The sequence below is a fragment of the Aquarana catesbeiana genome, linkage group LG10, assembly GCF_042186555.1.
Source record: "Aquarana catesbeiana isolate 2022-GZ linkage group LG10, ASM4218655v1, whole genome shotgun sequence".
Classification (NCBI taxonomy): Eukaryota; Metazoa; Chordata; class Amphibia; order Anura; family Ranidae; genus Aquarana; species Aquarana catesbeiana.
The window spans coordinates 244,225,566-244,251,989 of NC_133333.1; the positions used below are offsets into that span (position 1 = coordinate 244,225,566).

The 26,424-nt window shown below is 44.0% G+C and overlaps 1 protein-coding gene across 4 annotated transcripts in view; it reads right to left on the minus strand.

Moving 5' to 3' along the window:
* Positions 1-26,424, minus strand: part of PKNOX2 (PBX/knotted 1 homeobox 2) — a 763,496-nt gene that overhangs the window by 182,037 nt on the left and 555,035 nt on the right. For 3 of the 4 annotated variants that reach the window (XM_073603571.1, XM_073603573.1, XM_073603570.1), the window contains exon 5: positions 145-254. The exons of the other annotated variant lie outside the window; for it this stretch is intronic. In XM_073603571.1, coding sequence (XP_073459672.1) covers positions 145-231 — 87 coding nt within the window. In that variant the 5' untranslated portion in view covers positions 232-254. The remainder of the gene's footprint in view (positions 1-144; positions 255-26,424) is intronic. 4 annotated transcript variants of the gene reach the window in all.

A 26,424-nucleotide genomic window follows, 5' to 3' on the forward strand; every position in this document is an offset into this window, starting at 1 on the left:
AATCAACTTCACTAATAACCAATCTGACAGGTCCGTGCATTACATAGTTGTATGTTGGTATACAGTCAGACTGTAACATGTACAGTCAGCTTAAAGGGGGTTTCCGGTGAGCATGTTCTTCTCCCGGGCCTTGTCTGCACTCACCTGTGGGCTCTCTTGGTAAGGGGGTGGAGGCACACTCTGGGTGGCCATCATTGATAGAGCTGGTGCTGGGGACACATGTTGCATCATGGGATTGATTCACATCTAGAGCCCTGTTGAGGGGGAGAAAGGTGATTAAAAATAAGTCTGCGTCTTTCTTTTAATTTTTTTTTTTTTTTTTTAGATAAAACTATGTAACCAATACAAGTCATCAAAAGTCAACTCCAGCCAAAAAATTATTTCCGTTGTGGGCATGCAGGTTCATTGAACCACTAATAAATCCTTAAATCTCATAGAAAGTACAGATTTCCCTATGGTAGATCGTATCTTTACCCACTCCCATAAGGTCAAAAGATACGCTATATTACCAAAAGTATTAGGACGCTTGCCTTTACATGCACATGAACTTTAACGGCATCCCAGTCTTAGTCCATAGGGTTCAATATTGAGTTGGCTCCCCCGTTGCAGCTATAACAACTTCAACTCTTCTGGGAAGGCTGTCCACAAGGTTTAGGAGTGTGTCTATGGGGATGTTTGACCATTCTTCCAGAAGAGCATTTGTGAGGTTAGGCACTGATGATGTAGGAGAAGGCCTCCGCTCTATCCCAAAGGTGTTCTATCGGGTTGAGGTCACGACTAAGTCAAGTTCCTCCACCCCAAACTCATTCATCCATGTCTTTACGGATCTTGCTTTGTGCACTGGTGAGCAGTCATGTTGGAACAGGAAGGGGCCATCCTCAAACTGTTCCCACAAAGTTGGGAGCCTGAAATTGTCCAAAATGTCTTGGCATGCTGACGCCTTAAGAGTTCCCTTCACTGGAACTAAGGGGCCAAGCCCAACCTCTGAAAAACAACCCCCCACCATAATCCCCCCTCCACCAAATAATTTGGACCAGTGCACAAAGCAAGGTCCATAAAGACATGGATGAGCGAGTTTGGGGTGGAGGAACTTGGCTGGTCTCAACCCGACAGAACACCTTTGGGATAAATTAGAGCAGAGACTGCGCGCCGCGCCTTCTCGTCCACATCAGATGCACTTCTGGAAGAATGGTCAAACATTCCCATAGACACACTTCTAAACCTTGTGCACAGCCTTCCCAGAAGAGTTGAAGCTGTTATAGCTGCAAAGGGTGGGCCAACTCAATATTGAACCCTACGGACTAAGACTGGGATGCGTGTAAAGGTAGGCGTCTAAATACTTTTTAGTGTATTATCTCACAATCGAATGGTCAATTTTTTTTTGTTGAGTCCACATTATGGAGAGTCCACCAGTTATACTCTCCATTGACTTTGTGGTGGCATTGGTAGCTAGGCCTTCGTATTGGGAGTTCTGGTGAAGATACCATCCCATAAGAGTCCTTGAGAAATGTCATAAACCAGCATGTAGTTAAACTAGCCAGCAACTAGTAATAGATTAAATACCAATTTTTGGGTGGGGTTGACTTCTGTGATTCAGCAATAAGCCACTTTCTAATTGATGTGCACTGACATAATGCTGTATTTGAAATTCTGTCTTTTGAGAATGATGCATCATGTGAGCCCAGAGCCACAAAACAGGGAAAAGTTTGAAATGTAACAATGTTGATGTAATATGTACCCCAAATCCATACACATACATCCATCTAATGTCTACAAGCTGGAAAGCTTACTTGATAAGACGAGACCTTATAGTTAAAGCTGAACTCCACGCAGACAACCTGTACATATACAGTTAGAATTCATACACGGTGGCTTTTATACATTCCAAAGGATTTGTATGTTAGTCCAGTCATTCCTAACAACTGAAGCACACTAGGCGGCTTGTTGGCAGGCGCAGGTTGCCCTTGCTACATAGGTGGCGCTGTTGCATCCACCTTGCAGGGAGAGTGGAGGACAGGAAGAATACCCATTCCTCTTAGGTCTCCGTATGTGTCAGCTGGTTGACTGCTGTCCGATTGGACGATGCCCCCCCCCTCCCCCCGGTAACCTCTGTGGCCATCTTTAGAGTTGGCAGAGCTAACAAAAAAGCCCTGGCTGACTGCAGTTGGCACGCTTTCTGTATGTGGCTAGGACAGGGACAAGAACCCTCTGTTAGGAAAAGTGTGCCTAGCATAGAAAAAGGTTCCACAGGAGGAGGGACAGCTTAGGGAGTGTTGACAGAGCTCCTTGGGGAACTTCTCCGCTACTTCTGTTTACTGCATCTGCCTTCAATCTGGTGCCAGGTGCTGCCAGCCTCTGTGCATTGCTCTCTGCAAGTCCCACATACTGCTGCGAGTGTCGCTGCTTGTCTCTGCTTGACTCTGTTACTGTATCTTGAGCATTTTGATAATACAGTTTCTAATTTTCTACTACTGTGTGTACTGTGCCTTCCCCCTGGGAGCCTTCTGCTTGGGCCACCCCCCACCCCATAGTCTACAAGCTTCCTCGAGTAGTCACCTGTGACCTAGCCCCCAAAGGGCGTTAGGTGGCAATAGTCCCCTGTGTACTAGTAATGCAGGACGCTATGCGGCTCCCTTGAGAAGCCACCAGCATCCTAGCAATGGAGCCTTCTGCTTGGGCCTCCCCCCACCCCATAGTCTACAAGCTTCCTTGAGTAGTCACCTGTGACCTAGCCACCAAGGGCATTAGGTGGCAATAGTCCCCTGTGTCCTAGCAATGCAGGACGCTATGCGGCTCCCTTGAGAAGCCACCAACATCCTAGCAATGGAAGACACTAGGTGGCTTACTTGAGAGGGCGCTAGATGGGTTCCTTGAGTAGTAACCTGTGGCCTAGCAATGGGAGGATGCTAAGCAGCTTCTTACTCTATCCAAGACAAGATATTTTTTATAAATGGAATGGAGCCATACTTTAAGGCTAATCTGCTAAAACTGGTCATTTATGGTTTGTCCCAAAGATTTGACATCAACAAATGTACAGTTGGGATGCGTAAGTGTATGTGTTTCTTCCACTGCCCCCTGTATTCTGCTGAATATAGCCTCAGAGAAGACTTGTTCCTATCCTGCACAAATATATTTTGTTCCTATCCTGCATCCACATATTTTGGAAAGCGCCAATGTTTGCAAGTTTTAGGCTCAATTCACACTGCACAAATGCAGGGAAATTTTTAACATGGGTTCCTATGGAACACGTTCACATCAATGCATTTTTGTGCTTCTACATTTTTGGAAAGGGTCACTTTTTTCCCCGCAAAATAAAGCATTTTGCATGTAATAGAATTCAATGGACCCGCATCCAAAATGCAAGTACCGCGTTTTTACTGCCATTTGCGTTTTTTTTATTCCTTTTTTTACACTGTATGTAGCTGGTTGCTAAGGAGGGGGCTGGGAAGCCAGCCGCCGCGTCCTTAACAACCAATGAGTCATCAGCTGTCAGCTGGCTTCCCGCTCTATGTAAAAAAAAAGAATTGCCTGCTAAAAAAAAAAATTGTGAAAAAAACAGCGTGGGGTCCCCCCCCAGGTCCATACCAGGCCCTTGGGTCTAGTATGGATTCGGAGGGGACCCCCACACACCAAAATTTTTTTTTAAATGGCGTGGGAGTCCCCCCCAAAATCCATACCAGACCCTTATCCGTGCATGCAGCCTGGCAGGTCAGGAAAGGGAAGGGACGATCGAGCGCCCCCTCCTGAACCATACCAGGCCCCATGCCCTCAACATGGGGGGATGGGTGCTTTGGGGCAGGGGGAGCTCTGCGCCCCCCACCCCAAAGCACCTTGCCCCCATGTTGGTGGGGACAAGGGCCTCTTCCCGACAACCCTTGCCCGGTGGTTGTCGGGGTCTGCGGGCGGGGGTCTTATCGGAATCTGGAAGCCCCCTTTAAGAAGGGGGCCCCCAGATCCCGCCCCCCCCTATGTAAATGAGTATGGGGTACATTGCACCCCTACCCATAAACTAAAAAAAAGTAGTGTAGTGTTAAAAAATACAGTAGACAGTTTTTGACAAGTCTTTTATTAAAATTCTTCTTCTTCTTCGCTTCTTCCTCCGGTCTTCCGGTCTTCCTCCATTTTCTCCCGCATCTTCATTCTCCGGTCTTCTCCTTCTCCCCCTGCTTCTTCTTTCGCTCTTCTTCTGTCTTCTTTGTCCGGTGTTCTTCTGCCGCCGCTCCCGCCGACGACCCTCCTCCAATACTGCGTCCTGCTGATCTGTCGGCGCCGATGTCCTGCATTTCTTAAATAACGATGGGGTATGGCAATTGGATTATGTCATCCAGAGGCCATGCCCCCTTGTGACGTCACCACCCGGGGCATGATGGGTCTGTGATGTCACAAGGGGGCGTGGCCTCCGGATGACGTAATCCGAGTGCCACGACCCATCGTTATTTAAGAAATGCAGGACATCGCCGCCGACAGATCAGCAGGACGCAGCATCGGAGGAGGGTCGTCGGCGGAAGTGGCGGCAGAGAAAGAAGAACACCGGACAAAGAAGACAGAAGAAGAGCAGAAGAAGAAGCAGGGGGAGAAGGAGAAGACCGGAGGATGAAGGTGCGGGAGAAGATGGAGGAAGACTGGAGAAAGAAGCGGAGAAGAAGAAGAAGATTTTTAATAAATGACTTGTCAAAAACTGTCTACTGTATTTTTTAACACTACACTACTTTTTTTTTACAATGTACCCCATACTCATTCACATGGGGGGGCGGGATCTGGGGGGCCCCCTTGTTAAAGTTCCAGATTCTGATAAGCCCCCCGCCCGCAGACCCCGACAACCACCGGGCAAGGGATGTCAGGAAGAGGCCCTTGTCCACATCAACATGGGGGCAAGGTGCTTTGGGGTGGGGGGCGCAGAGCCCCCGCTGCCCCAAAGCACCGATCCCCCCATGTTGAGGGCATGCTGCCTGACCTGCCGGGCTGCATGCTCGGATAAGGGTCTGGTATGGATTTTGGGGGGACCCCCACGCCATTTTTTTCACATTTTTTTTTTTTAACGCCAGCAATTCTTTTTTTTTACATTGAGCGAGAAGCCAGCTGACAGCTGATGACTCATCGGTTGTTAAGGACGCGGCGGCCGGCTTCCCGGCCCCCTCCTTAGCAACCAGCTATATACAGTGTAAAAAAACCCCCACAAATCGCTGTAAAAACGTGTGTCCAAAAACGCGGCAAGCACCGCAAAAAGCACTGCAGAAACACTCAAAAGCAACATGCATAGATGTGCATCGAGCCTAAAACAGTCAGGTGCCCTTCTCAACCCGGGTTCCTCAGAAATCTCTAAGGAGAGAGGTTGCTAGGGGCCCAACAATGTATCATTCTTCCAATTGACCACAAATGTAAGAAGCACTCTTCCTTATAGCCACCAATGTAAGGACTGTTCTTCCCAATTACCACCAATGTAAGGAACATTCTTCCCACTGACCACCAATTTAAGGAACATTCTTCCCACTGACCACCAATGTAAGGAGCATTCTTTTGACTGACCACAAATGTAATGATCATTCTTCCCGCTGCCCAACAATGTAAGCATCATTGTCCCCGCTGACCACCAATGTAAGGATCATGCTTCCCAATTACCACCAATGTCAGGAGAATTCTTCCCACTGACTGCAAATGTAAGGAGAATTCCCACTTCCCATTGACTAAAGTATTATGAGCTATAATTATAGTAAATATTAGTAGGAGTTCCTTTAAAATCAAAAAGTTATTTCAAGGGTTCCTCTATGTTAGGAGGGTTGAAAAAGGTTGTCCTACATTATTATGACTAAAGCCTTGTAGACTGAAACGCGTCAACTCACTGTATTGTGATTTTGTACACTGTGCATATTGCAACCAATGTAGATTTTTAGGAGCAGTTACGGTGGTGTGGAACACTTTTATGGAAGATGGCCTATACTAAGGCAAGAAAGGGATCCTTCGGCATTTTTGAGAGATGGATAGTTTGGTGGCGTCGGTCACAATGACTGGGAAGTACACCTATACATTTCCGTAGTTCCAAACATTTACAAGCAAACAGATGTGCACACTGTATATCAATCTTCATTTATTTAATGATCACCAAGAATCAGCGTTTCACATCCTGGAATAATAAGACGTTCCTGGCTTCTAACCTGTAAATCGTTATAGAGACTGGGCTCTCAGGTCCACCGTAGAACCCACCGCTTACCGCCTAATACTGATAGCAGGATATTATTAATGCACACTATGAAACGCAGACAGGAAAAATAACGAGCTTGTTATTTATCAGATAATTAAGGTGTGTTGACATTAAACCCATTAGACCAATTAACATGCTGCTCCTGCTGCAATTGTTTTTCAGGGCACCAAGGAGTTAATCTTGGTAGGCAATTAATGGTTGGCTGTGTACGGTGAGGTGGTACTCTCCAGAGATGGAATAGTCCCATTTCTTTTCCCCTAATACAGCCAAAGTGCCATTCAGAGCACTCGGAGACACGGAGAACACGGGGGGCACTCATCACATTACATTCTATGCTTCTACTTCCACAAAACGCATTTCAGAAAGTGTGAAGGAAATGAAGATTGGGAACGTTGAATGTGATTTAAACAAACCACAGCTGGATAAAATTGTACATAATAAAGGCTGCTCCAGGGACGTGTTATGATACAGAGGGGCCTATCTGTGTTAAAATAAATAATTACCTCCAGGATTATATCATGTGAGGAGCATGCAACATTTCCACCGAGTTAGAAACATTTTAACAAGAAAGTAGCATTGCTGATTTCCAACTTAGCATCTGGCCACATGCATGACATCTGACATGTATGACATCTGATCACGTGCATGACATCTGACCACATGCATGACATCTGACATGTATGACATCTGACCACATGCATGACATCTGACATGTATGACATCTGACCACACGCATGACATCTGACATGTATGACATCTGACCACATGCATGATATATGACCACATGCATGACATCTGACATGTATTACATAAGACCACGTGCATGCCATCTGACATGTATGACATCTGACCACATGCATGACATCTGACATGTATGACATCTGACCACATGCATGATATATGACCACATGCATGACATCTGACATGTATTACATAAGACCACGTGCATGCCATCTGACATGTATGACATCTGACCACATGGATGACATCTGACATGTATAACATCTGACCACACACATGACATCTGACATGTACAGTATGACATCTGAACACATGCATGGCATCTGATATGTATGACATCTGACCACATGCATGATATCTGATCACATGCATGACATCTGACATGTATTACATAAGACCACATATATGACATCTGGCGTGTATGACATCTGACCACATGCATGACATCTTACCACATGCATGACAGCTGACATGTATGACATCTGACCACATGTATGACATCTGACATGTATGACATCTGACCACATTCATGACATCTGATATGTATTACATAAGACCACATGTATGACATCTGACCACATGCATGATATCTGACCACGTGCCTGACATCTGACATGTATTACATAAGATCATATGTATGACATCTGACCACATGCAGGACATCTTACCACATGCATGACATCTGACCACATGCATGACATCTGACCAGATGTATGACATCTGACATGTATGACATCTGACCACATGCATGACATCTGACATGTATTACATAAGACCACATGTATGACATCTGACATGTATGACATCTGACCACATGCATGATATCTGACCACATGCATGACATCTGACCACATGTATGACATCTGACCACATGTATGACATCTTACCACATGCATGACATCTGACCCACATGTATGACATCTGACCACATGTATGACATCTGACATGTATGACATCTGCACACATGCATGACATCTGAACACATGTATGACATCTGATCACATGTAGGACATGTGATCAACTCAATTTAAAATCACCCATTAAAACATTTTATTCACATTTGCTTGTCATCAGAGTATACAAGTACACAGAATACAAGTACACAAGTACATCACAGTATACAGTATACAAGTATCCATGTAAATGGTTCCAAATATTAGTTTACAATCACCGGTGCAATGGATGAAATTTCCACAATCTGAAATGTCCATATTCAACGCATTTCACAGGGCAAAGCCTGCTTCTTCAGGAATGACAGACATGTTCCATTTATCTGGGATATCCATCAAAAGTGCATACATTACAATGGTTGTAAAGAATCAAGTTTTTTTTACCTTCATGCATTCTCAAATTATATAAGACACTTTTCCTTCCAATGACACCAACAATTGGGGCACTATTCTTCCCACTATTACCAGTGATGGGGCAATAGTGGGAAGAATATTCCTCCTCCTACTGACCACAGGCACTATGTCATTTTTTTACACGCACCAAGTCTTAGGCATTGTTTACTCTCAATAATTCCGGGACATTGTCTACTCCTGATGGCCACAGCCCAGCTTCCTCTAAATCTGGAGGACAGTAAACTAACCCTCTGATAAGAGGATCTGGAGACCACTGACATAATTTCTTTTCACAGACTTTTTATTTTGTAATCTGAAATCACTTTCACGTTACGGTACATGGCCAGTTTATTGGAAAACAATTCCTAGCAGAAATGTTCTTCAATACCATGTAAGACGGAATGTTTAAAAGGAAAGGACTGACCTATTCCGACAGTAAAAAGAAGAAACCTACCTATACCTATAGTAAAAGGAAGAGACTGACCGATACCTATAGTAAAAGGAGGGGATATTTTTTTCTCCCAACTTGACCAATCAAAGGTTCCGAGATATGAGCATCATTATATGTTTTATCCTGGTGTGTTGTATGATGCTTGAATTAATTAAGATGCATTACTGAAGGACTGTAAATACTCTTGGCTGTTATGAATCTGGATGGATTGTACTTGTTTTTTTCTGTTTTTTTAATTCTGTTTCTGTTGTAATCCTTAAAAATAAAATAAAAAAATAAACATATATTGAACTAAAGGGAGGGGATTGAGCTATACCTATAGCAAAAGGATAGGCTTTACCTATGCCCATAGTAAAAGGAGGGGATTGACTTATGCCTACAGTAAAAAGGGTTGATACATATAGAAAAATGCGGGGATTGACCTATACCTATAGTAAAAGGAAGGGACTGATCTATACCTATAGTAAAAGTAGGGGATTCATCTATACCTATAGCAGAAGGAAGGGACTGGCCTATACTTATAGTAAAAGAAGAGGATTGACCTATATTTATAGTAAAAGGAGAGTGTTGACCTATACCTAAAGTGAAAGGAAGGGACTGATCTATAACTATAGTAAAAGGAGGGTATTGACCTATACTTATAGTAAAAGGAGAAGGTTGATCTATATGTATAGTAAAAGGGAGGGACTGACCTAAACCTATAGTAAAAGGAAGGGATTGATCTATACATATAGTAAAAGGAGGAGATTGACCTATACTTATAGTAAAAGGAGCGGGTTGACCCATACCTATAGAAAAAGGAGATGGTTAACCTATACCTATAATAAAAGGAAGAGATTGATCTATACCTATAGTAGAAGGACGGGATTGTTCTATACCTATAGTAAGAGCTATACCTATAGTAAAAGGAGAGGGTGGACCTTCACCTATAGTAAAAGGAGGGGATTGACTTATGCCTACAGTAAAAAGGGTTAATACATATAGAAAAACACAGGGATTGACCTATACCTATGGTAAAGCAGAGGGTTGACCTATGCATATAGTAAAAGGAAGGGACTGATCTATGCCTATAGTACAAGTAAGGGATTGATCTATACCTTTAGTAAAAGGAGGGGAATCATCTATACCTATAGCAGAAGGAAGGGACTGGCCTATACTTATAGTAAAAGGAGAGGATTGACCTATATTTATAGTAAAAGGAGAGTGTTGACCTATACCCAAAGTGAAAGGAAGGGACTGATCTATAACTATAGTAAAAGGAGGGTATTAACCTATACTTATAGTAAAAGGAGAAGGTTGATCTATATGTATAGTAAAAGGGAGGGACTGACCTAAACCTATAGTAAAAGGAAGGGATTGATCTATACATATAGTAAAAGGAGGATATTGATCTATACTTATAGTAAAAGGAGATGGTTAACCTATACCTATAATAAAAGGAAGAGATTGATCTATACCTACAGTAGAAGGACGGGATTGACCTATACCTATACCTATAGTAAGAGCTATACCTATAGTAAAAGGAGAGGGTGGACCTTCACCTATAGTAAAAGAGGGGATTGACTTATGCCTACAGTAAAAAGGGTTAATACATATAGAAAAATGCGGGGATTGACCTATACCTGTGGTAAAGCAGAGGGTTGACCTATACCTACAGTAAAAGGAAGTGGTTAACCTATACATATAGTAAAAGGAAGGCACTGATCTATGCCTATAGTACAAGTAAGGGATTGATCTATACCTTTAGTGAAAGGAGGGGATTCATCTATACCTATAGCAGAAGGAAGGGACTGGCCTATACTTATAGTAAAAGGAGAGTGTTGACCTATACCTACAGTGAAAGGAAGGGACTGATCTATAACTATAGTAATAGGAGGGTATTGACCTATACTCATAGTAAAACGAGAAGGTTGATCTATATTTATAGTAAAAGGGAGGGACTGACCTAAACCTATAGTAAAAGGAAGGGATTGATCAATACATATAGTAAAAAAAGGGAATTGACCTATACTTATAGTAAAAGGAGAGGATTGACCTATATTTATAGTAAAAAGAGAGTGTTGACCTATACCTAAAGTGAAAGGAAGGGACTGATCAATACATATAGTAAAAAAAGGGAATTGACCTACACTTATAGTAAAAGGAGCAGGTTGACCCATACCTATAGTAAAAAGGAGATGGTTAACCTATACCTATAATGAAAGGAAGGGATTGATCTATACCTATAGTAGAAGGATGGGATTGACCTATACCTATAGTAAGAGCTATACCTATAGTAGAAGTAAGGGACTGACCTAACCCCATTAGTAAAAGGAGAGGATTGATCTATACCTATAGCAGACGGAAAGGACCAACCTACACCTATAGTAAAAGGAAGGGATTAATTGACCTATACCTATAGTAAAAGGAAGGGATTGGCCTATACCTATAGTAAAATTAAGGGATTGGCCTATACCTATAGTAAAAGGAAGGGATTGGCCTATACCTATAGTAAAAGGAAGGGATTGGCCTATACCTATAGTAAAAGGAAGGGATTGGCCTATACCTATAGTAAAAGGAAGGGATTGGCCTATACCTATAGTAAAAGGAGTGGGGTTAACCTATACCTATAGCAGAAGGAAGGGACTTACCAATACTAAAAGGGGAGCATGACCTATACAGAGTTATTACCTGCATACAGTTTGGATGTCAATTAAAAAAAACGTTCAATGACCACCCTTTTCCCTGACAATCTGTTGCTCACAATAATATACAGGGGTTAATAGCAATGCAGAAATAAAGAAGAAAAAAAAAAAAGAGTAAAACAAAAAAGAAAACATTGGTGACGGCTCAGTAGGGGACGGTGCGCAATCAACCCAGATTGTTTTTGTAACATGTCGGCGGCAGCCACCAAGCCAGGATAATGGTATGTGTTTGTTTTACTGGAGGCACAACACGGAGGCAGAGCCGGGCCCGCTGGCGCTACCCGCAAATACAGAGCCTGAAATAATCAAACAGTAATTGCAGATGAAGACACAGCCCGGCTGGAGCAAGTGATTTCTAATCAAGAAAGAAAAGAAATATTGGCTGAGGGATTACCATAAATTTCAGGCCAGGGTATTTATTACTCTCAAGTGGCTCAGGTGGAGGAAAATGCAGAATATTCATTTATTGTGAGCGAGGAGAGATGCTGAGAATGGGACTTATTAATCCCCGTGACTCCTTGCAAATCCACAAGATTAGAGAGGGCGATATATTGGTGTGTTTATAATATCTATCTATATATAAATATTTTTTGTTTTTGTTTTGTTTTTTTCAAGTCACATACAGATAAAAAAAAAAAAAAAAGGAAATATATACAGTATCTCACAAAAGTAAGTACACCCCTCACATTCTTGTAAATATTTTCTTCTATCTTTTTCATGTGACAACACTGAAGAAATGACACTTTTCTGTAAAGTAGTGAGTGTACAGCTTGTATAACAGTGTAAATTTGCTGTCCCCTCAAAATAACTCAACACACAGCCATTAATGTCTAAACCGCTGGCAACAAAAGTGAGTACACCCCTAAGTGAAAATGTCCAAATTGGGCCCAATTAGCCATTTTCCCTCCCCGGTGTCTTGTGACTCGTTAGTGTTACAAGGTCTCAGGTGTGAATGAGGAGCAGGTGTGGTAAATTTGGTGTTATCGCTCTCACTCTCTCATACTGGTCACTGGAAGTTCAACATGGCACCTCATGGCAAAGAACTCTCTGAGGATCTGAAAAAAAGAATTGCTTATCTATATAAAGATGGCCTAGGCTATAAGAAGATTGTCAAGACCCGGAAACTGAGCTGCAGCACGGTGGCCAAGACCATACAGCGGTTTAACAGGACAGGTTCCACTCAGAACAGGCCTCACCATGGTTAACCAAAGAAGTTGAGGTCACGTGCTCAGCGTCATATCCAGAGGTTGTCTTTGGGAAATAGACGTATGAGTGCTGCCAGCATTGCTGCAGAGGTTGAAGAGGTGGGGGGGTCAGCCTGTCAGTGCTCAGACCATACGCCGCACACTGCATCAAATTGGTCTGCATGGCTGCCGTCCCAGAAGGAAGCCTCTTCTAAAGATGATGCAAACAGTTTGCTGAAGACAAGCAGACTAAGAACATGGATTACTGGAATGGATGTCCTGTGGTCTGATGAGACCAAGATAAACATATTTGGTTCAGATGGTGACAAGCGTGTGTGGGGACAACCAGGTGAGGAGTACAAAGACAAGTGTGTCTTGCCTACCGTCAAGCATGGTGGTGGGAGTGTCATGGTCTGGGGCTGCATGAGTGCTGCCGGCACTGGGGAGCTACAGTTCATTGAGGGAACCATGAATGCCAACATGTACTGTGATATACTGAAGCAGAGCATGATCCCCTCCCTTCAGAGACTGGACCGCAGGGCAGTATTCCAACATGATAACGACCCCAAACACACCTCCAAGATGACCACTGCCTTGCTAAAGAAGCTGAGGGTAAAGGTGATGGACTGGCCAAGCATCTCTCCAGACCTAAACCCTATTGATCATCTGTGGGACATCCTCAAACAGAGGGTGGAGGAGCGCAAGATCTCTAACATCCACCAGCTCCGTGATGTCGTCATGGAGGAGGGGAAGAGGACTCCAGTGACAACCTGTGAAGCTCTGGTGACCTCCATGCCCAAGAGGGTTAGGGCAGTGCTGGAAAATAATGGCGGCCACACAAAATATTGACACTTTGGGCCCAATTTGGACATTTTCACTTAGGGGTGTACTCACTTTTGTTGCCAGCGGTTTAGACGTTAATGGCTGTGTGTTGAGTTATTTTGAGGGGACAGAAAATTTACACTGTTATACAAGCTGTACACTCACTACTTTACATTGTAGACAAGTGTCATTTCTTCAGTGTTGTCACATGTGGGGGCCTCTTGCACACTGCAGCATGAAAAAGCTCAGTACAGTACAGCTTTTTTTTTTTTTACTGAGCTAAAATGCAGTTCATTAATTGTAATGTGCCTATGCAAACAGGCATGTAAACAAGCGCCTTGTGCTCTTCAGTAAAAAAAAAAAAATAGAAAAATCGTCACTTTTGGTCAGTAATTTATGCCTCATGCGCAAATGCGTCTGTAAACCTTATGTGAACACGAGAATAAGTTTGCGCGCATGCGTGCAAAAATGCACGAAAGCATATGCGCGAATATACGCGCAAATACATGAAAATACATGCTTCTTCCAGAAGCGCATTTGTGAGGTCAGGCATTGATGTTGGACGAGAAGGCCTGGCTCGCAGTCTCCGCTCTGATTCATCCCAAAGGTGTTCTATCGGGTTGAGGTCAGGACTCTGTGCAGGCCAGTCAAATTCCTCCACCCCAAACTCGCTCATCCACGTCTTTATGGACCTTTCTTTGTGCACTGGTCCCAATCATTTGGTGGAGGGGGGATTATGATGTGAGGTTGTTTTTCAGGAGTTGGGCTTGGCCCCTTAGTTCCAGTGAAGGGTACTCTTAAGGTGTCAGCATACCAAGACATTTTGGAGAATTTCATGCTCCCAAATTTGTGGGAACGGTTTGGGGATGGCCCCTTCTTGTTCCAACATGACTGCGCAGCAGTGCACAAAGCAAGGTCCATAAAGACATGGATGAGCGAGTTTGGGATGAATGAACTTGACTGGTCCTGACCTCAACCCAGGAGCATGAATTTGTCCAAAACATCCTGGTATGCTGAAAGTTCCCTTCACTGGAACTAAGGGGCCAAGCCCAACCCCTGAAAAACAACCCCACACCATAATCCCCCCTCCACCAAATGATTTGGACCAGTGCACAAAGAAAGGTCCATAAAGACATGGATGAGCGAGTTTTGGGTGGAGGAACTTGACTGGCCTCAACGCAATACCCAGGCCTTCTCGTCCAACATCAGTGCCTGATCTCACAAATGCCCTTCTGGAAGAATGGTCAAACATTCCCATAGACACACTCCTAAACCCTGTGGACAGCCTTCCCAGAAGAGTTGAAGCTGTTATATCTGCAAAGAGTGGGCCAACTCAATATTGAACCCTACGGACTAAGACTGGGATGCCATTAAAGTTCATGTGCGTGTAAAGGCAGGCGTCCCAATACTTTTGGTAAAATAGTGTATTATCTCACAATCGAATGGCCAATTTTTTTTTGTTGAGTCCACATTAAGGAGAGTCCACCAGTTATACCTCCCTTTGACTTTGTAGTGGCTCGGCCTTGGAACCAGGCCTCCAATACTTTTGGTAATATAGTGTGTGTGTTGGATCTTCGAGGGGCTCACCGATGCACACGCCTCTTATATTAGGACAATAGTTGCCTATCCCGGAGTGCAGCTTTAGGTCATTTCTGAAGATTAATGTTGGAATAAAAGGAGGAGAGGCCCTTATCCGCTCACCAACATAAAGGACACATTTTTATCATTTTCAAGGAATGAAAATGATAAAACATAATTTATTAATCATGAAGTTCTCAAGACGGGACAAGTCTACAGGTGGGGCAAAAAAAAATGGCTTCAACTTTTTTCCATGTTCGCCTTGCACCAACCTATTGTGTCCTTCAGGTGGCAGTCTTACACCTAGGAAGACCTCCCTGCCCTTCTCTGCCATGTTCAGCACATTATAGACGCAGAACATGGTCCCTTTCCTTGTCACTTTACCTTCCCGACCCGATTTCTAATTTTTCACATATTAGAGATTTTCCGAGCGCACATCGATCGTCATTTCCTCTATAAAGGTAAACTCCAACGCAAGAACCTATTCTGCTACAAAATCAGCCACTTCCGCATTCCTGTTGTGCTAGGAGGCAATTTTTTTGTTGTTACAAAATATAGTTAGCATAAAAAAAAAAAATTCAAAGTTCCAAACCGTGTAATTGAAGTCCTATCCACGCTTGTACGACTCCAAAGTTGCGGGACTTTGGAGCGCGACTTTGATGCGACTTTGATTCCGCTTTGAATGGGTGCGACTTGGATGCGATGTCGGCTTTGGCCGGTGATAACGGACAAACTGTTGCACAACTGTCGTATAAGAATCAGGTGCGACTTTCATGTGACTTTTAAGGGTTTACATCGCAATCTAATCAAGTCGCATGAAAAAATGGACCAAAGTAGCGCAGCAACCTTTTTAAGTCACACATATTTGAAATGGTCGTCATTGAAAAACATGGGGTGCGACTTGTCACGTGGCTTGAATGTCCAAAGTCGCATGACAAGTTGCACAAGTGTGAATGGAGCCTAAGGCTAGGTTTCCACTATGGCGACCTCAAAGTCGTGCTGATTTACAGCGCGACTTTGCAATGCGATTTTTTTATGTGGTGGCATGCGACCGGTGAGAACCATGTGAGAACAAGTCGCACCGAAGTCGGAACAAAGTCCTGCAAAAACCTTTGTTTGAGTTGCTGCGACTTGAGTCGGACCAATTAGAACAGGGACCATTGAAATACATGGGTTTTGACTTGTCGTGCGACTTCACTTGCGTCAAGTTGCACAATAACTCGCAGTAGTGGAAACAGAGCCTAAGGCGCCAGTCACCCCAATGCGTTTCACCTTCATGCTTTTTTGCAGAAACGCAGGACATTGGGTTTCTATGGAACACGTTCACATCAATGCATTTTTGCGCCTCTTTTTCGCTATTTTTTGTGCTTTTTTTTGTTCAATAGACTTCAATGGAGAAAATTGTGTAGTGCGTTTTTTTACCGCGATTGCGCCGCAATTTGCGTTTTGGATTTTTTAATCTGCCCAACAAATTTGCCATAAAAAAAGCATAAAAAAAACGCAAATTGCGGCAAAAGAATGCAAAAAGCACTGCAAAAAACGCTCAAAAGCAAACTGCATAGGTGTGAGTGGAGCCTTAAGCCTCATACACACGATCGGATTTTCCGCAGACAAAACCTCTCACTTTTGTTCGAAGGCGTGTGCCTGGACTTTGTCTTGCATACAAACGGTAAGGAATCGTCAGCCAAGAAACACGAACATAGTGACGTACTACGTGGTTTTTAAGCTCTTTAGCGCCACCCTTTGGGCTCCTTCTGCTAATTTCTGCTAATTTCGTGTTAGTAAAAGTTTGGTGAGTGTTGATTCGCGCTTTTCATTTTGTGCTTTTTAGTTTGTTTCTGAACGGCCGTTCGTCAACCAGCCATGTTGCGGAATCGGAGGAGATAACGTGTTATTTATTATTGGCCTTGGAGTTATTGCTTTGACCCAAGTCCAGTCCAGGAACAGGAGGAGGAGGATTTCTTGGACCAAAAATTGGTTGCTTTATTAATGGTGACCAATTATGTCATATGCCTTTGCTGCGGGAGCTCCAGGAGAATAATCTGGATGTTTTTCGGAATTATCTCCGGATGACGGACCCCTGCTTTCACCAACTCTTGGCATTGTTGACCCCTCTATATTAAGAAGCAGGACACATACATGAGGCTTTTATTTTATTTTTTGGTTGAATAATGATGATTTGATTTGTTATATTTTCTATATTTTTGGATGCATAGAATGCACTTCACGTTCTATTGGCAGATAGCATGTCTAATTTTATTTGTTTTTATTTTTTTAATGCGCAATAAAAAAAATTGTGGAGAATAATACTTGGCTGTGTGTTTTACTTCCAATGTCAGTTTGGAGTCGGCAGTTACATTTTATAAAATACAATGTAAAATTAACAAGAGACACCAACATAGTTGTATCTTTGATCTTAAAAAATACAGTATAAGGCTCGGTTCACACATGGGCGGCACGACTTGCAGGTCGCCTCAGCGAGGCGACCTGCAAACGACTGCCGGGGCGACTTGCGAGACGACTTCTGCATAGAAGTCTATGCAAGTCGCCCCAAGTCGCCCCCAAAGTAATACAGGAACCTTTTTCTAAGTCGGAGCGACTTGCGTCGCTCCGATTAGAACGGTTCCATAGCACAGAACGGGAGGCAACTTGTCAGGCGACTAGGTCGCCTGACAAGTCGCCCCAGTGTGAACCGAGCCTTATGGTGTTGTGGTAACTTGCCCAAATAAAAAAATAACAAGCATAATAATATTATTCTTGATATCACTAGAAAAAAAAAGCCTTTGAAAATTAGTTTGCAATAACTCCATCAGTATCACCAGCAAAGCAGCTTCATTATTATCCCATTAAAGAAGAAGAGAATTGTGCGCTGCATTTCAAGATTTCATAATTTGCCGCGTCACGAATGTTAATTCTCCATTTCGAAAGCTAGTTTACAAGACCGACCGCTTCCGGCTCGTCCTTGCTTCCGAGCATGCGTGTTTGTACTTTGGACTTTTGTCCGACGGACTTGTGTACACACGCTCGGAAAATCCGACAACAGACATTTGTCCGCTGAAAATCCAACAACAATTGTCAGATGGAGCGTACAAACGGTCGGATTTTCCGCCAACAGCCTGTCATCACACAATTCCCATCGGAAAATCCGATCGTGTGTACGCGGCTTTAGGCTGCATTCACATTGATCCACGCACGACCATGAAATCGTATGGAACACTTTGCGCTGATCAGTTGCAGGCCAGTTGTGTTTTGTAAAATCCTGCTTGCTGCATGTTTGGTGTGGTAAAAAAAAAAAAAAAACACACCTCTCCATTGAAATGAATGGAAACCACAACAAAAACACAGCAAAAATCGTGGTTGCGTTTTTAGTGCAGTTTTTGAGTCACATGTCTTCTTTTTTTCCACAGGTGCAAAGCTCACCGGAAACACAGCAAAAATACGGTAAAACTGCTGCAAAAAAAGCATATATATTTTTAATGCGTTTTTAAAAGGGTGCAGTGTGAAAGTAGCCTTAGGTTCACACCTATGCAGGTTGCAGTTGGTGCATTTTGCATTTTTTTTACAGGCTTTTTTTCACGCATTTTAATTCATTTTTGGTGAGTTTTGCAGTTTTTGGGAGGCGTCTATTGTCCAGTGGTGAGAAACCGGCAAAAACGTAGCAGAAATGTCTCAAAAACGCAAGCACTGCCTTTTTTTTAATGCATTTCCATTGGAGTCTATGGAACCAAAGACCCAACCTGCTGCAAAAAAAAAGGTCCCTGACCCTTTACAGTAATAATTTCCGCAAACCAATCAATATACGCTTATTAAAAATTTTTTTCCCAAAAAGATGTAGCAGAATACATATTGGTCTAAATTGATGAAGAAATTTAATTTTTTTTTACATTTTTTTATTGGATGTTTTATAGCAGAAAGTAAAAAATATTGTTTTTTTTTTTTCAAAATTGACGGTCTTTTTTTTGTTTATAGCGCAAAAAAAAAAAAAAAAAAGAAGTGATCAAAGAAATCTCTATTTTCCTCAAAAAAAAAAAAAAAAATTGAAGAAAATAAATAAATAAAGAAAGAAAGAAATCTATTTGTGGGGAAAATTTTTTTATTTGGGTACAGAGTCGCAAGTTAGTGTCTGGTTTGTCCGCCACAATATCGCAGTCCAGCTATAAGTCGCTGATCGCCGACATTACTAGTAAAATAAATAAAATAAAAAATAAACAAATATGTCCCATAGTTTGTAGACACTATCATTTTTCCGCAAACAAATCAATATACGCTTATTGGGATTTTTTTACCCAAAATAAGTAGCAGAATACATTATGGTCTATATTGATAAGGAAATTAGATTTTTTTTTACATTTTTTTTATTAGATGTTTTATAGCAGAAAGTAAAAAAATATTGTTTTTTTTTTTTTTCAAAATCGTTGGTCTTTTTTTGTTTATAGCGGAAAAAAAAAAGAGGTGATCAAAGAAATATCTATTTCCTCAATAAAAACCACTTGAAGGATAAAAAAAAAAAAAAAAAAAGAAATCTCTATTTGTGGGAAAAAAAGGACATCAATTTTATGTGGGTACAGCGTCGCACGACCGCGCAATTGTCAGTTAAAGTAACGCAGTGCTGCATCACAAAAAATGGCCTGGTCATGAAGGGGGGGAGGGGTAAATCTTCCAGAGCTTTTGTACATTTCCTCCCTTAGCCCTGGTTCACATTGCTGCAATTTGGCATGCGATTTGACATGCCAAATCGCATAACAAATCGCCGGCAATTGCCGGCAATGGCACCGCATTTGCGGAGCCACACCGATTCCCAAAAGTAGTTTCTGTACTACTTTTGGCGACTTCGGGGTGCGATTTCAATAGACATCTGGTGCAGGAACCCACACAGATGTCTCTGAAATCGCCCCCCGAAGTCGGGACTGACATGGGGGAATTAAATCGTGCGAGTTCATTGTGTACGTTCTGCAAAAAGAGTGATACTGCTGTTAAAAAAACCAATGGGGCCCCATACAGTCAACCTGACATCCCCCCCCCCCCATATCAAAGCAATATTTTTCGCTAAAAATACAGTCAAATTATTATTAGTGGACACAAACATAACTTACAAAATTTCTACTAAATCTAAAAGACAAAACGCTATTGAGTTAATAAATAAAGTTCTGTCTGTAAATGAGGTCTGGGGGTCATTCGCATGGCTTGTACAGTGTGAATCAGCGTTTTTTTTTTAGCTGGAGCTGTGTTCAGGCAGCCCATGTAACCCTATGGGGGGGACGCAGCAACTGAACAAAGACAGCCTCGGGTCCTAATTTGACAGGCGTGTGGGTGGAAGTGTAGGGCCCGGAACACAGGCAGTGTGCATTTGGGGGCCACTCACCCACACCTGTCCAATTAGGACCTGCGGCTGTGTTCATACAGAGTAACAGGTGGCTCCAGTCAAAAAAACAAACTTCTCATTCACACTGTATGGGCCAGAGAACCCGTGCTAACGAGCCCTTAATTATTTTTTTTTATCATCTTTTAAATTATTATTGTTTTTATTTTTTTCACAACGTTTAGTAAAATATCACCCAAATCGTCCTCTCCGCTCTTCTCAAGACCTCCTGCTTTCAAGCCCTCTCGTCACCTCCTCCCATGCTCATCTCCAGGATTTCTCCAGAGCCTCTCCCATCCTCTGGAACTCTCTACCTCCATCTATCCGGCTATCCCCTACTCTTACTACCTTCAGGCGATCCCTGAAAACTCATCTCTTCAGGAAAGCCTATCATGTCTCCAACTAATCTTCTACCACTTCCACCAGCTCATTCCCCACAGTTACAACCTTTTGTATCACCTGCCCCACCCTATTAGATTGTAAGCTCTTCTGAGCAGGGCCCTCTTAATCCTCTTGTATTTTATTGTATTATAACTGTACTGTCTCCTTTTTATATTGTAAAGCGCTGCGTAAACTGTTGGCGCTATATAAATCCTGTATAATAATAATAACAATATCAGGGGTCTAAGCAGAAAAAGGGACTGAAGATATAAATTCCTAGACAGTGAATGGACAGAAAGCACTCTGTACAGAGGCACCTGTTCATTCAGAAACCGAAGCATAGTAAACACAGTTTGCTATGCTTTCGTTATGAATAAGCACAGTAAGTGATCAGTACCCCATCGCTCATTGTGTTCATTCAGGCAAGGAAGGGGCTGATTTCCATCCTGAAACATCCTCTTGTGTGCCTATAGCTGCTGGCAGGAGAGGAAAGGAGAGGAGGGAAGCCAGAAGCTCTGCAGGTGGGGGGGGGGGCACATAGGAGGGTCCAAGCAGCAGGGGAAGAGGATGGTGCACAGGGACGGTGATCAGTGTGGCAGGGGGGCAATTACTGGAACCAATCCCCTGTATAGCTCTCTCTGCAGTAGCTGAAAGCTGGCTTCCTCTCCTCTTCCTCCCGCCGGCTTTCAGCTGCTGCAGAGAGAACCATACGGGGATTGGTTCCAGTAATTGCCCCCCCCCCCACACACACACACACTCACACTCACACACACTGTGCTGATTACCCTCCCTGCCCACATTCCTCCCCCCTCATACAGTAACAGGTGGCTCTGGCTGCGTAAACAAACTGCTCATTCACACTGTATGGGCCAGAGAACCCATGTGAATGAGCCCTTAATTATTTTTTAGACGCTTTTAATTATTTTGTAAATTTTAAATGTTTTTTTTTTAAATCATCGAGGGTCTAAACAGAAAAAGGACAGGAATATAACAGAATGAACAGTAGGTGTTCTGTACAGAGGCTTTTGTTCATTCACAAACTGAAGCATAGTAAACACAGTTTGATATGCTTTTGTTATGAATGAACACATTAAGTGATCGGTAACCATCACTCATTGTGTTCATTCAGGAAAGGAAGAGGCCGCTTTCCATCCTGAAACAGCCCCTTGTGTGCCTGAAGCTGCCGGTGGAAGAAGAGAGGAGGGAAGCCAGCAGCGCAGCCGGTGGAGGGCAACATAGGGCGGCCCGAGCAGCAAGGGGAAAAAGATGGTGCACAGGGTGGGTGATCAGTGTGGTGGGGGGAAATTACTGGAACCAATTCCCTGTATGGCTCTCTATGCAGTAGCTGAAAGCTGGCTTCTTCTCTTTGTCCTATCGCCGGCTTTCAGCTGCTGCAGAGAGAACCATACGGGGATTTGTTCCAGTAATTTCCCCCCACTGTGCCAATTACCCTCCCTGCCCACATCTGATGCTGCTCTCTGGGCCTCCCTGCTGGCCCAGGCCCCACCTAGGAGGACCTGTGATACCCCCTTATCGGCGGCCCCTTAACTTAAGACTTTTAGAGGTGAACATCCAAAAATACCAGACCAATCCACTTTTAGGCTGATTTCCATTACTTAAAGACTCATTCTCAAATTGTTTACTTTGACCACTCAATCTCCATGGTCGATGAACCCCTTAAAATGACTAAGCAGACTGGCTTAAAATATGGTTCTCAGGAGCAGAACATAGCAGAACACAGAACAAGGGACCTAAGAAATGGAAACTCGCGGAGTAGACCAGCGCTCAAACAACCAACCCTAAAATTGACTAAATTTTTAGTAGGAAGTTCAAGACGTCATGTGAGACCTGTGCTCAAACAACCAACCCTAAATTTGACTAAAATTTTAGTAAGAAGTTCAAGACATGAAGAGTCATGTGAGCAACCTATCTTCTCCACTCCTGGAGTAATAACGTTCATGATTTGGCCATGTGCTAACATACCATTGACATTGTGACCATATGGTAATGTAGCTTCAATTCCAAGAAATTCACGAATATGGCTTAAACCTTTAACAGATTCTCGGTTGGGGCCTGCAAATGATCACTGATTCTATTTCTCTGAATCGCTGCCAAGTCTTTCATTTGAGTGTCATAAAACTTAAGCCCTCATTCCCATACAACAGCAACATGCTCTCTGAAAGTTAGACCATTCTGATTCCCCTAGCGTGGTATTCCGGGAATCCGCTTTATAAGAGTCCCGTAGCTTGATGGTTGTAAACCCTGAAGCCTATAAACAGACAGAAACCATGCTATGGCTTGAACAACCATAACCAAAAAAAACAGCCAACATTCATAGAGGAGGGGGGGGGATTACCCATAAAGGGTCAGCTGGTGCCCCATGCTGCCTACTGGACCTCAACTGGTAACAGGCAAGAGGATTTCTGAACTGGTGGGAGACCTTCAAAAGTCTGTTCCCTAAAGAGATTACAAGATTTTACCTTTATATACTGAATGAAGATGACTTGTTTTGCCATTACGAGCTATTGGCCCTAAACTTTAAAAGAAGAAAAAATGTACATAACTACTATGTAAAATATACATAATGGATCTTTATTGTCTTCACCATAGCCAGGGCGGGTATGTTCAATGCCCAGGGCACCCTACTGTTAATGCATGACATAGAATGGGTGGCCATCGTCTGCCCTATTGCTCTGGCTGCCTATTGCTGGAATAGAATGTGCCCTTTGCTTGCCTATATCCAGCCCTTGGGTCAGGGCCATCATAAAAGAACCATGGGCCCCTGGACAAAGTAATGCATTGGGGTCCCTACCAGCCTGCCCCAATTTACACACCTACTCTCAAGAATTAAGTACAAATAGTTGAAAGAATTAAACATATTTTTGTTAGGAAATTCTCAATAAACTCAATTTTAAACAATAAGAAAACATGGCATGAATCAAAGACTAGAAAGGGCACAGTACAGGGGGCTCAAGAGGGCACATTACAAGGGCACAGTACAGGGGGCTCAAGAGGGCACAGTACAGGGGGCTCAAGAGGGCACAGTACAGGGGGCTCAAGAGGGCACAGTACAGGGGGCTCAAGAGGGCACCGTACAAGGGCACAGTACAGGGGGCTCAAGAGGGCACAGTACAGGGGGCTCAAGAGGGCACAGTACAAGGGCACAGTACAGGGGGCTCAAGAGGGCACAGTACAGGGGGCTCAAGAGGGCACAGTACAGGGGGCTCAAGAGGGCACAGTACAAGGGCACAGTACAGGGGGCTCAAGAGGGCACAGTACAGGGGGCTCAAGAGGGCACAGTACAGGGGGCTCAAGAGGGCACGGTACAGGGGGCTCAAGAGGGCACCGTACAAGGGCACAGTACAGGGGGCTCAAGAGGGTACAGTACAGGGGGCTCAAGAGGGCACAGTACAAGGGCACAGTACAGGGGGCTCAAGAGGGCACAGTACAGGGGGCTCAAGAGGGCACAGTACAGGGGGCTCAAGAGGGCAAGGTACAGGGGGCTCAAGAGGGCACAGTACCGGGGGCTCAAGAGGGCACAGTACAGGGGGCTCAAGAGGGCACAGTACAGGGAGGGGATCATCCCGGGACAGCTTATTAAAAAGTGTGACTGTCCTCTCAAGTCTGAGACTGTTAGCAAGTATAATGTAATGCAGGATTATCATGGGACCCCTATGCACCTGGGGCCCCTGGGCAGTGCCCAGGGTTGTCCATGCATTAAAGCAGCCCTGCCTTGGGACACTTCTCCTACCACTAATAAAAGGCTCTGTTACTTCCACTAATATCAGGCACTATTTCCTCCACAGACACCAACAATGAAGCAAAATTTCTTTCACTGACACCAACGATGGGGCACTATTCCTTCCACTGACACCAACGGTAGGGCACTATTTCTTCCACTGACAAGAACAATAGGACACTAGTCCTTCGACTAACACCAATGATGGGGCCCAGTTCCTTTGACTGACATCAACAATGGGGCACAATATTCCTCCAACTAATACCAATGATGGGGCACTATTCCTTCTCCTACTGTCCACCAACTCTGATACATCTACTCCCACTGATGCTGGGGTATTTTCTGCTGTCACTGACCACAGTCAGCCCCCCCCCCCCCCCCCCAAGTACTGAAGGACAGTAATTTGGCCCTTTGTTTATAAAGTTTGGAGACCCCTGAATTAGAAGGTATTGTAGTTGCGTACGCACAGTGTGTTTTTGTGTCAGCTGGGGCAAATGGTGTGGAGAGTGGGCATGTTGCAGCACAATTAACAGCAGTAGCCACGTTGATCCAGAATATAATGTGAAGGGGCACTCCCCCAAACCACTATGCCCTAGGCAGCTGTCCCTTCTGCCCACCCCTTGTCCCGACCCTGGTCTGCACATTATTAAGTAAAATGGATCAAATAGTCTTAAAGGGGTTGTAAACCCTCGTTTAAAAAAACAAAAAAAAACAAATGAATATGTTTCCTTGGTGGACACCCATGCGGGCGCGCTCCCGGGTCCCGCATCTGTGGCCATTCACACAGAATGCAGGACTCGGCTCTCCCCCGGCGCCGCGTCATTGGATTTGATTGACAGCAGCAGGAGCCAATGGCTGTGCTGCTATCAATCTATCCAATCAGGACATGAGACACCAGATAGAGCTGGTGTGCTAGTTCTCGGCTGGAGAAAGATCGGGGTCAGGTAAGTAAAACGGGGGCTGGGGGGGGGGGGCTGCATGTAGCACAACTCCTGTGTTTGCAGAAATGGCAGCCAACCTAGCTGCCACCAGCCATGCCTGGCTGATCTTTCTCCCAGTCCTCCTGACTGACTTTCTGCCCCAGTCCTGCCCAACTGGCCCACACATGGAGACTTCCCGGGGCAAGGTTAGATGAAGACTTGGCACTATGCGGTCTTCAAGAGAGACCTGCTGCAGTTGTCAGTCTCTCCCCTTGTCTGTCCCTGCACCGTGCTGATCTACTCACTGCCTCTCCTTGCTCCTTCCCACTGCCTCTCTGGCTTGAATCCCTCCACCTGACTTCCCTGTTACAATGACCCATGTCTATTTATGGGGTTGTTTCAGTCCCCTGCCAGCCCACAGCTGGGGATTGGCTGAGTCTCCATAAATATTCATATCAGATCCTCCTAACCTCCACCCTCTAGTTCTAGAAGGTTCTCCGACCTTCCAGACACCAGAAGGAGGCACCAGAGAGCTGCCAGAATGAGTTATCCAGACCTGGCCTCAAGTAACCCTGACCCAGTTCAGTGACTTTAGGTTATTCCTGGCCAGAATATGCTTTTACCTACTCTCAACTCTAGTAGTACACACTAGAGGGTACTACATGCATTTTATCATTTTGTTGAATTAAGTCAACTTTCGTACTTCTACTTTTATAATTATTAGACAATCAAAGGCCAAGGCTATAAAACAAAAAACCTTAGAATATTGTACATTAACCACTTGCCGACCAGTATATATACGGCGGCAGGTCGGCTTGATTACGCAAAGCGCCGTACCCGTCTGACGGTCCGTGCATGTGACACTGTGGGCTCGTGCGTGTCCGCTGCACGCCGCGGGAGTGAGCCTGCGGGTCCCACAGACTCAATGTCCACCGGCGACCTGCGATCGTGGTGCACAGAGGCAAAACAGGGATTTGCCTATGTAAATAAGGCAGATCCCCGTTCTGACAGGAGACATCATAG